This window comes from Psammomys obesus, unplaced genomic scaffold, assembly GCF_907164565.1.
Source record: "Psammomys obesus unplaced genomic scaffold, mPsaObe1.curated_primary_1811, whole genome shotgun sequence".
Taxonomy (NCBI): Eukaryota; Metazoa; Chordata; class Mammalia; order Rodentia; family Muridae; genus Psammomys; species Psammomys obesus.
In genome coordinates, this window is record NW_026596166.1 from 2,009,628 (window position 1) to 2,021,545 (window position 11,918).

The window sequence follows — 11,918 nt, forward strand, 5'->3', positions numbered from 1 at the left end:
TGAAGTAGCCGGGACCCTGCCCTGCCCCGGCTTTCCGTCAGGCTTTGGCGCCCGGCGCCCGCGCGCTGACGGCGGGAGGGGGGATGGAGGAGGGCGTCCGGCACGGAGGACCCCGGAAGCGCCTGCTTCCGGGCGGCCGAGCGGAGGTCGCTGTGATGGCTTCGGGGCTGGGCAGTTGATCGCCGAGGTGGGAGTGGGCCCTGTGCCCGGAGTCTCAGGGGCCACCGCTCACGCGCAGCTTGCGCCATGGCCACCTCCGCCGCCTCCTCCGAGCATTTCGAGAAGCTGCACGAGATCTTCCGTGGCCTCCTTGAAGACCTACGAGGAGTGCCGGAGCGGCTGCTGGGGACCGCAGGGACCGGTGAGGCGGGGGCGGGACCAAACCAGAACTCCGCCGGGTGCTGTCCTCCCCCGACGCGGACCCCGGGCTCCCAGCTTCCCTTTCGGGCACGCCCTCTGCTGCTGTCCGGCCCCGGACGCCCAGGGTCTCCTGCAGCTACTTGGGTTGACTGGGGGCGTGCAGAAGGATAGGCATTAGGGTGTCGTCTCCTAGGGAGCCTCTTATGTCTTAGACCCCCAAATTCTTAGTTATCTGCCTCTCCCAGCAGCACAGGAGGTTCTTAAGTCTGCAGTGATTTCAGTAAGACGACCTTTAAAAAGTCGTAAGATTTGGGGCTGGGCGTTTGGTAGTTTGATAACCAGAGTCTAGCTTATAGGTGAGACAGGGGCGGAGGTGAGGGGGAGTAAAACAGCCACATTGAAGAAGAACTTTAATGTCTCACATTGACTCGTTGACGTAATAGGGGAAATCAGTAAGGAACAGAAGCAGCTGTGTAACGTGGATTTCATTTTAGAGGCAAGGCCGCTGTAGCTGGATAGAGGATGTGAGAATGGATATAAGAGACTGTGTTAGGAGCTTCCGTGGCAGTTGACTAGGTAAGCATGGGGATCTGGAGAGTGAGCATTAAATCCAACAGGTGGTTCCGAGGCAGAGATTTATGAGACTGGTGGATATGGGTAGGAAGGAAGATTGAAGAGGTTCCATGTTTTCTCACGTGATCAGTTGAGTGCATGAACTTAAATAGGAGCAGACTTGTTCGAGTTGTAGGTGAGACTGTCTACCTGTAGATTAGAGATGACAGTGTATTCCCTATCTAGCCTGACAAAATATTAAAACATTATGAAGAATATATTAACATAGGAAATATTTGCCAGTGGTGAACACTTTTAATCCCAGCACTTGGGAGATGGAAACAGGAGAATCTCTGGGGGTTTCAGGCCGGCCTGGTCTACACAGCAACATAGAGAGTTCCAGACCAGCTAGATTTTATATAGTGAGAGACTATTAAAAAAAAAGTTCTAGAGCCAGACTGCCTGAGTTACATAAACCTCTTAGTAGCTGTGTGACCTTGCAAGTTATTTTAACCAAACTAATTTCATGAGCTGTTTATGAGGAGTAAAGGAGTTACTATTAATAAAGACCATAAGATACCATCTGGCAATAGTAAGCACTACCAGCTTTCATTAATACATGGGAATTTGCTGTTTTATTTAAATAAAAAATTAGCTCTTTATACAATTATTCTGGGAATGCTTTTGCTTGTTTGTTTGTTTTTGTTTTTTGGGTTTTTGCTGGTTTCAAGATGAGGTTTCTCTGTGCAGCCCTGGCGGCCCTAGAGCTCAGTTTGTAGACCAGGCTGGCCTTGGACTCCTCCTGCCTCTTCCTCCCAAGCGCTGGGACGAAAGGTGTGCGTCACCACCATCCAGCCTCACAACATTTATTTTTCTAATACACATCACTTTGCATACTTATGATCAGTATATTGCCTTTCTGTCACTAGAAAAGGAGTTTGGAAGCGTGGTCTATGAACCAGCACCATCTGGGAACTTGTTAGCTGCATGTGCTCAGACCCCACCCAGATGAACAGAATCAGAAACTGTTGTGACAGTCTGTCTTAACTGCACTCAAGAGGATTTCTAGTGTTGGCTTAAGTTTGAGAGCCAGTGAACTGGAAATGAAATAGTATTTTGAAATATTTAGCATGGGTCCTAACCCCAGGAACAGTACCCACACATCCTAGGTATATGATAAATATTTGTTAGGTATGTCAGGGTGGTAGTTCGTGCCTTTAATCCCAGCACCTAGGAGCAAAGGCAGGGAACCTCTGTGAGTTTAAGGCCAGCCTGGGGTACACAGTGAGACCCTGTCTCAAAAAACAACAACAACAACAACTACATGTATATTTGTTAAATTATTGTAAAAAAAATCACTTTTGGTTGTTAAAAAAAAAAGGTACGAAGAGTTCTTAGAAAAAATAGTTGAGTATTGAAGTAGAATAATTTATTTCTATTTTTTTCACATTTTCATTACTCTTCAAATTAAAGTATATACCTATTAAAACAACCAAAGCAAAAGATCTACTTATTTCCTCAAAGTATAGTCTGTAGTCTCTCTTGGCTCTTAGGAATAGCTGTCACTGTGTGTCCTCTTTTAGGAAGTTTTTGTGGCAGTGAAGGTCTTACGATGTATGATAATCATTAGCCTAGTTACAGCATTCATCACACACAGCTGTGATTTCTAGGCTTGGCTTTGTCTGAAGAGGTTTCCCTAAAGCCTCAGAGTGATGGAATTAGTCATCTGATTAATATGTCAAGTGCTTATGGTCATTATTTTAAGGTTTTATTTTATGGTACCTTTATGTGTCTTTATGATAAAATTGACAGTTTTCCATTTTAATTTGCTTAAATTCCAGTATTGGTATTCCAGACCATAGTTTTATTCATTTTGTTTGTATGTGTGTGGAGATCAGAGGACAGCTTATGTTCTCCCTTTCCACCACTTGGGTCCTAGGAATTAAACAGGTTATCAGGCGGCAGCAAACATGTTTACCCACTAAGTCATCTCTCCAGCCCTGAGACTCCATGTTTTAGAGCTAGGAAGGGAACATGAGGTGCCGTGTGGGACAGGCTGGTAAACACTAGTTACTCACAGGTTACAGAATCTCAGTTACTTCAACTCCTTATACTCTGGTGAATTTTGTTTGGCTCCAGGTATATGGATTCACGTTGAGAAACAATGGTAGCTCCTAGTATTTGAAGGTTTCCTGTGCCCAGCACTTGCTAAGTGCCCTTTGGAGTCAGGACTACATTGCACTTACAAAAGAAACTGTAAGCTTAGATTTGTCACCAAACCTACTTTATTTAGGGTTCTTAAACACCTTTATCTACCTTCCAACTATGCCCCCACCACACACACCTTAGGTAGGAGATTAGTAGGGAAAAGGGCTTTAGATCTCTTCTATCTACTCTTCTATCTACTTCCTGCTGATTAGGGTTGGTGGGTCTTTAGGGGATTACCAGACTCAGTGGTCAGGATACCAACAGTCCAATCCAAAGGCCAACACCAAGCAGCAACAGAAAATCAGCGAAAGTCTCAGGACTCAGTTGGATTGCCCAAGAAGTTCTCTGGAACGTTTCTCTCTGCAAAGTCAAGTGTCAAAGCATGAAGATCAGCACGGTGATGTTGATTCAAAAATCGATGTCCTTCCAGCATCATAAGATCCATTCCTGACTACCATGCTATGAATGGCGCCACTGCCACTCCTGCAGCAATGCAGCTTGACATAGAGCCTGGGAAGCACATAAGCATCAAAGACACTAGCTCATGGCAGCAGCCTTTACAATGTTTGGAACTTCTTCATGGCTTTGTCCTTGGGCACACCCCAGCTGCAGTTCATATAGTGAATTGTCTGCACATGGCTGCAGCCCTTATTGGTGTGACTGTTGTTCCTTCTTATTCTTCTTTTTTGGTCACATTGAAGCCAAGACCAGAAAGAACCCTTTCTTCACCAGAAGGAATGGTTTCTTAGACTTTCCCTTTGTTTTAAATCTAGGACTCCATAAAGGAGCTCAAAGGTGAAGTTCTATTTTGAAAGGTAATATATTTCCTAGAAGTATAGTATAAAAGTTGTAGGGCAATCATAGTGGAACACATGTATTTTATAAAATCAGGCATAACTACAGCTCCAGAATGAAGGAAAAGAACAGTGACACAGGAAAGTTGGTGAAAGCATTTCCCTTCATCAAACTGCTACCCTCCCCTCCCCATCCCCCGCCACACACACCTTTTGCTGGCATACTTTTCTTGAATCATTCTAGAATTTGCCTCTTGAGGAATGTAGATTTTCAGATCAGTTAACAAAGGAAGATAAAGAATGACACAGTTGTAGAAAATTCAAGCTAGAAAAAGGGATGCAAGTATGTATGCAGTCCTGGGGCATGCTGCCTAGCCTGGATCCTGAGTTTGGAGATAAGCTCTGTTGAAGGTGTATCAATACAATAATAATACATTATTGCTCTGTGGAAGCAGCCTTTTTGTTTTTCGAGACAGATTTCCCTGGGTAGCCCTGGCTGGCCTAGACTAGGCTGTTCTGAACTCACAGAGATTCACCTGCCTCTGCCTTCTGAGCACTGAGATTAAAATGCCCCACCCCTGCCTGTCAGAAGTAGCCATTCTTGACTTCAAGTGTTATATTTCTATTATGGGTGGCTAAGAGCACTGTTTCTCAGAAACAATAAGAGATACTTTGTTGTCCATCTCAGTTACATCACAGATGGTAAAGATGTGTGGGCCATTTGTCAGGGATAAACTTTTCCCTCTTTTTTTTTTAATTAATGGATCCTTGGGCTTTGTTGGTTTTGTGAACAGTATGAAGAATGGGTCCCTAGGAGTGCCTTGTGTATATTAAGGGAGTATCAAAAAACTGGGTGGACATAGTAAATTGTGAGTTGGGAGATGGTAGCAAGAGATCAAAAGTTCAGGTTCATCCTTGGCTACAAAGTAAGTGGTGAGTTTTGAATTGCATCAGACCCTGTCTCAAAAAGAAAAAAAAATAAGTTAAAAAGCTACTGTAAGCAATGTTAATTTTTGTAATAAAAATTATGTATAGATTTACACATGTTGATCATTCAAGTGAATGCTTTTTTTTTTTTTTTTTGGACAGGGTTTTACTATGGTAGCTCTTCCTATCCTAGAACTCACTATGTAGACCAAGCTGGCCTCAAACTCAGATATTGGCCCACCTCTGCATGCAATTAAAGGCAAGAGCCACCACACCCAGTGAATGCATACCGCATACTCTGCATACTTTTTCCCCCTTTCTTTCTTTCTTTCTTTTTTGTGGGGGGGGGGGCTTCTCAAGACAAGATTTCTCTGTGTAGCCTTGGCTGTCCTGTATTCACTCTGTAGAAAAGACCTGGCCTCAAACCCATAGAGATCCACCTGCTTCTGCCTCCCTGAGTGCTGGGTTTACAGGGGTGCACCACTGAGCTCAGCTTGAATACATACATTTTAATTCAGAATCTTCACAAATGAAGCTGATTACTGCTTATCACATATGAAGGAATGATCTGCGTCCTTGTTTTATAGCCAAAGAAATGAAAACTACGCGTGCGTTCATGTTGACAGGGCCAACATTGGTGCCCGAGCCTAATCCCCCTAAACAGGGTTCTCCCCTCTACAAGGGTTTACCAGGTGACAGCATTTCAAGTTCCGTAGTAATTTTTACTATGTCAAGTGCCATTTTTTTTTTTTTTTTTTTACTGTTAAACAGTCTCCCTTTATCAGTGTGTTCTTGTAAAATATATGTGTCTAATGTGGTAGCTTTAAAAGAATTTATATTTTAAGTAGAAAAATCTTCATGTTATAAGTGATCAGTAAAAACATAGTAAAGGTGAACTAATATTCATTTAGATATTATTGCTTTGAAAATGAAGGCTATTAAGGTTATTGCTAAAAATGAAGATCAGTAATTTCTACTAAACAAAACCAGCCAGGAGTGGTTGTACTGTAATTCTATAATTCTATGATTCTAGCCAGTATGATTGCAAATTTGAAGGTAGTCTGGCCAACATAGCAAGAGCCTACCTAAACAAATAAGTGCAGCAAGTAGACGACATGGGAAGGGCTGAAAAAGGAATGACAGTCCGTGGGCAAGTAATTATCCACCACCATAGGGTCGAGAGATGTATCACACCAGTGAGCAGAGGAGCTGAATTTTGAGTTTGTTTTGCAGAACATTGGTGGTTACAGATTCACTCTGGAAACCAGTGTGATAGACACTCAGGTTGATGAGAGAGTGCCTGCCTCTCCATAAGGTTGGGGAGGAGAAAAGAATGATTATTAGTGTAAACCTATAGTAGGGATACTGTTGGCTTTAGAACCAAGTAATTATTATGCTAGACTTTGTTCTCAGCACTATTTCCCTGAGTACTAAATGCCAATGCAGTAGGACCTTTCAAGGCACAGTGAGAGCAAGTCTCCAAATGTGGTAAGCCTGCAAGGGTGGTTCAAGTGTTATCCTACCCAGGGAAAAATGGGAAGGTTATTCTAAGCAGAATGCCTCTACAAATGTACAGAAGCAGTAATAAATGTTTGAAATGTACCTGTCTTTTCTAGAAGAGAAGAAGAAGCTGGTGAGAGATTTTGACGAAAAACAACAGGAAGCAAATGAAACGGTGAGGACAGGGAACAAATCCTTGTTTTTTGTGCTTGGTTTTGGTCTTTTCTAGAAATAGAGTGACTTCATAACAGGTAATCTTTTCCTGTTTGTTGGAATGTTATATTCCGTATATATTAATTAATGCAGCAGATTATTGTGCAGCAGTTATTCCTAAACCAGCTGTTTTTCAAATAAAAGACACAGCAACCTGTTAAATTTATAATAAGCTTTAAAGCTCCACAGCTGGGCAAATATCAGCCCTCTAAGTCATCTTATCTACTTCCTAGCTGCTATGTTCATAATACTTGCACATATTCCATTTGGGCTGCTTCTGCTTTATCAGGCCAGTCCTCAGAGGAAGCAGCTTTTGGCCACATGCTCCTGTTCTTGTCACCCCATGTCGGCCTCTTTTCTCCTCATGGTCCTTCAGAGACCCCAACCCCAGGAATCTTAGCTACACCCACCTCCTCTGCCGAGCCCAGGCAGTCAGTAACTTTATTAACTAATAGGGATAATTGGTGAGCACTCCTTACATCACATGGATACATGAGATGGTTCAAGATTCATAACAATGCCTGCAGCAGGGAGGTAACCATATCTCAATGCACTGAAATCAGCAACTGAAACAGTGTACAAGACCCTCCTCCATCACCTGTCTACTGATCTTGATTTTGACTGTTTCTAACTCTTAGGTTCTCTTTTGTTATTGCAATAAATATTCTAACAAAAGCAATTTAAGGAAGAAAGGTTTTATTCTGGCTCACATTTCAAGGGTACATACAATCCATGTGGTAGAGAAGGCAGCAGAAATGAAGCAGCTGGTCACAGCACAGAGAGTGATGATGAATGCATGCTACCGCTCAACTCCCTCTCTACACTCAGTCTAGGATCCTAGGTAGGGAATGGTGCTACCCATAGTGGGCAGTCTTTTGCAATCCTTGAGTAATGCAATTAATCTCCCAGAGGCTAACATAGATAATAGTATGTCCAGAAGCTTATCTTCTAGGTGGTTCTAGATTCTGTCAGGTTAACACCACTAACCATTGCACTTATTAAGTGAGGCTAGCTAGTAAAACTATTTCAGGCACTTGAAGTGAACCTGACATTTGTGGCCCCTGGCTCAAAAATACAGTTATTATTTTGGAGGGCCTATGCCCATGTTAGGGAAAAACCAGGCTGTCTACTTACCCATTTTTGCCTTCCTAGTTGGCAGAGATGGAGGAAGAACTACGGTATGCACCCCTGACTTTCCGTAACCCCATGATGTCTAAGCTGCGAAACTACCGGAAGGACCTTGCTAAACTTCACCGGGAGGTCAGAAGTACACCTTTGACAGCCACACCGGGAGGCAGAGGAGACATGAAGTATGGCACATATGCCTTAGAGAATGAGCATTTGGTAAGTGTTAGCTACTCCTCCCTTAAGGGTCCGTGGTGAAGAACTAGATAGTCTGTTATCAGTGTTATGTTGGAGTTTTTAGGTTTTTTGAGACAGGGGTTCTCTGTGTAGCCCTGGCTGTCCTGGACTTGCTTTGTAGACTAGGCTGGCCTCAAACTCACAGAGATCTGCTTGCCTCTGCCTTCCAAGTGCTGGGATTAAAGGCATGCTCCACCACCACCTGGCTGTAGTCTTGAGGCTTTGTTTTCCCATGCTTGTTCTCTTTGCTACATCTAGTTGCCATTCTCCCCCTTGGTAGCTGCTCTTTTCAACATACACATACACGGGGGTGGGGTAGATGAATGGATGGATGGATAGACAGACAGATAGATATAGAACAGTACTTTGTTTTCTAGCAAAACTAGAAACCGTTATTAGCTAGACTCTGTATTTTGACCTGTTCATCTAATCTTTTCTTCTTGAGCTCTTGTTCTTTCATATGAATTTTAGAATCATTTCCTTGTGTATATTCCCAAAATTCAGTTCTGTTTTACATTTTTGTTGTATTTTTGAGGTAGAGTCTGGTATTTACTCAAGTAATTATCCCATCTCAACCTCCTGAGTAGTTGGTCAGTTAGGTTTTTAATCCATGCTTTCTGTTAGTTTAATATCAAGATGGCTTAGCAACTGATAAACATGGGGTACTTCTCAGTAGGGCCATTCTGATACCCTAGTCTTGCAAAGTCAACTAGAATTCGTCTAATACCAGGGATTCTGACATAATATTGGACTTCAAGGACCCATATCTTGAAACCATCTAGAGAAGCTGACTAGTTAAAGGAGCATAATAACACCTTCACAAAAATTAAATATAGTGTGCTGCATTTGGATTCTATTCCACAAAGAGCAAAGTTGACATAGAATTTGTAAAAGAAATGGAAAATGCAAAAATAACATCTATAGAGGAGCTAGCAGTAGAATTTTAAATGCTACTTCACGATGAGTCTTCATTAGAGCTTGAGAAACAGATTTAACTTGCCATTGCTGGTGCTTAAGCACATCATTTGGGGAGGAATGTAAAACATTGAAATGGGAGGCAGGCAGCAGCCAAGGCAAGAGGCTGCACCTCAGAGTCTTTAGGTAGGCCTGGGATGCCATTCAGTGATGAGCTCAAGAAGTTCAAGAAGCACTGCTGTCAGTGCTGACATGTAATGCTGTGGAAGCATCCTTTGGAGGCCCTGTACACCTCACTGACAAGCTCTTCGGCCTGTCGGGAACCTGATGGCATGGTGTTCACAGTGGTCAGCTTAGAGACTTAGGCAGTCGGGAGATGGCCAGGCAGCTGCAAATGATGATTATCACAGCCTGAAGCGGTGTCAGCTATAACCAGTGTTCCTCCTCAGATGGCAGCCAGACCAATATTTTGTGTGCCAGCATAGGCCAGCACTCATTGCCAGGGTCATAGACACTGATGGGGTGCTAGATACCTCATATGGCAAGGTACTGACTGAAGAACTGTGTTGGGCATTTTGCTCAGAGACCACCAAGCCAAGCAAGATGAGGGAGCTTTTGAGCTTTGCTCCATCCTAGAACTGAACTGCAAATGTTTGCTCAAGTCCCGAAGGTATGCACAGCTCTGCTTGGTGGCTGGCCTGGTGCAAAGCCGAGGTATCTTCTCTAGCAGCAGCCCCTACATTTAGTTCCTGGCTTTTTGTACACAATTTTTGAAGAAAAACAAAAACAAAAAACTTTGAAATGGATACATGTGAATACACCTGTGAAGGAAGGCTGAAAAAAAAAAAGGCAAATAGAATTGGTTAAAACAGAGATTGTAAAAATTGCTCTAGTCATTTGCTACCTTCCCCCTTAGAAAAAGGAGGGTGACAAGTTCAAACATTTGCTTTAAATTTATTAATTTCAAAACATTAAAGGGGAGGTTCCCACAGTGTTGCCCACACTGGCCTCAAATGCCCAATTGAGCCTCCTGACTCAGCATCCTGAGTACATCCTGGAACCATAAGGCACTTGCCACCTCACCCAAGTTCATAAGAGATTGAAGATAACACATATGTTCAATAGGATTACTCCATGTCTGTCTGAGGTTGATTTATATGATGTGATTATCTTTTCTTGTTCTTTCTTTTGCCTAATCATTTAAATAAAATATACAAAGTCTTTTTTTTCCTTTCAGCTAATCTAATTATGTCTTTTTGTTAAGATCTATTTTTATGTGTATAAGTGTTTGCCTGTTTGTCTGTTCACCACATGCAAACACTTCTCACAGATGCTAGAGGGCATTGATCCCTGAATGAAACTTGGAGTTCCATATGGTTGTGAGCTATTATGTGGGTGCTAGGAATTGAACCCAAGTTCTCTGGAAGAAAACAGCAGTGCTAACCACTGAGCCATCTCTCCAGCCCTACTTTGTTTACTACATTATTTTGTATGTCTGCATAAGCACATGTATGGAAGTAAAAGGACTATTTTCAGGAGTCCTCATAATTGAACTCAGGGCTTCAGGGTTGGCACTGAGCCACTTCAGCAGCCCTGTTTTTGCTGAGCTGAAGCTCACTATACCGACCAGGCCAGCCTCAGACTTGGAGCCGCCCTTCCACTTCTGCCTCCTAGGTGTTAAGATTAGAGGCGTACACCACACATGGTTAGGTTTATTTGACCCTCAGTGGTTTCTTCATTTACTAAACATTCTTAATCTGCTCTAAGACTCTACCTTAAGAAAAAAAAATTTAAAAACTGAGAGAGGGAATATAGTCCTGGCTTCCTGGAACTGCCTATTGTAGACCAGGTTAAGCTTGAACTCACAAAAATCCTCTTGTCTCTGTATCGTGGGTACTGGGATTAAAACACCACCATCCCAGCCCAAGAGTCTACTTCTTTTTTCCTTATCTTTTCCTCTTCCTTACCTTTCCTTCCTCCCATCCATCCTTTCGTCTGCTTTTTGGTTTTTCAATACAGGGTTTCTCTGTGTAGCCCTGACTTTCCTGGAACTCAAGGATCATCTGCCTCTGCCTCCTGAGTGCCTGGCTTAAGAAGTCAATTCTTGATAACTTGTGTCATTTGCTACCTGCTCTGTAATGAGCTCTGTGAGCTGAGCCCCTCTTTGTTATGTGTGCTTTGAACAGGTTAGACCTTAGAACTACACCCATCTCTGTCCATCCTTGATTCTGGCCCGACTCGTTGTGCTATGTTTTAGGAAGGTAGAGAGAAATTTCCTGTGGGGATTTGAAGATTTAGAGCTCTTAAAAGTTAGGACAGCTAGGGAAGTTTGCTTGAGGCCTAGATTCTCCCTTTCCTATGAACAAATCCCCAGTGTGATAACTTGAGAGTGGTGTTTGGCATGAGGGGAAGTTTTTTTTGGTGGTGTTGGTGGAGTTCACTAACAGTATAGCCACTTTTCTCAAAAGTGTAGCAATATCTCTGGCTTGTATTGAGTACTGTGCTGAGAATGATACTTCTCTTATGGTCTCTGAGTCCTCAGTACCAGTGGGAATCCTGAGTGAATTAATCATTTTTAGAGCTTTAAAGGTTGGTTGTTTGTGTCACCATTAAAGGCTAGCCAGGCATGATGGCGCACATTTGTAGTTTCAACACTTGGAGGTTGAGCCAGGAGAGGCATGATGAGTTTGAGGTCAGCTTGAATTACAGTGAGACTGTCTCAAAATACAAAAATGAATAAATATTTAAAACTATTTAGTTTTAAAGTTGCAGGCTATTTGCTTTATCAGGTTCTTTTTGCACATGAACACACATACAGTCTGGGTGTTGACTGAAGTTGCTAGTAACCAGTTACATGTTTATGATGGGTTTCAGTGCGCCAATATTTTTCATCTTTTTTTCAGAAGTATAACAGGCAGTGGGATGTACCTGCTTTAGTCGCTGACCTTGAACAGGATCTTATAATTCATTAGAACCTTTCTTTAAAAGCACAGCTGGCCAGCTCTTCCTACCCACTACAGCTGAATCCAATACTTGGATTGAAAAAAAAAAAAAAAAAAAAAAAAAAAAAAAAAAAAAATATATAAA

At 42.5% G+C, this 11,918-nt stretch overlaps 1 protein-coding gene across 1 annotated transcript in view; it reads left to right on the top strand.

Annotated features, from left to right (window-relative positions):
* The first annotated feature begins 91 nt into the window (after nucleotides 1-91).
* Nucleotides 92-11,918, top strand: part of Vti1b (vesicle transport through interaction with t-SNAREs 1B) — a 17,793-nt gene continuing 5,966 nt past the window's right edge. Inside the window, exons 1-3 of the mRNA XM_055595328.1 lie at nucleotides 92-361; nucleotides 6,458-6,516; nucleotides 7,707-7,898. Coding sequence (XP_055451303.1) covers nucleotides 247-361; nucleotides 6,458-6,516; nucleotides 7,707-7,898 — 366 coding nt within the window. The 5' untranslated portion in view covers nucleotides 92-246. The remainder of the gene's footprint in view (nucleotides 362-6,457; nucleotides 6,517-7,706; nucleotides 7,899-11,918) is intronic.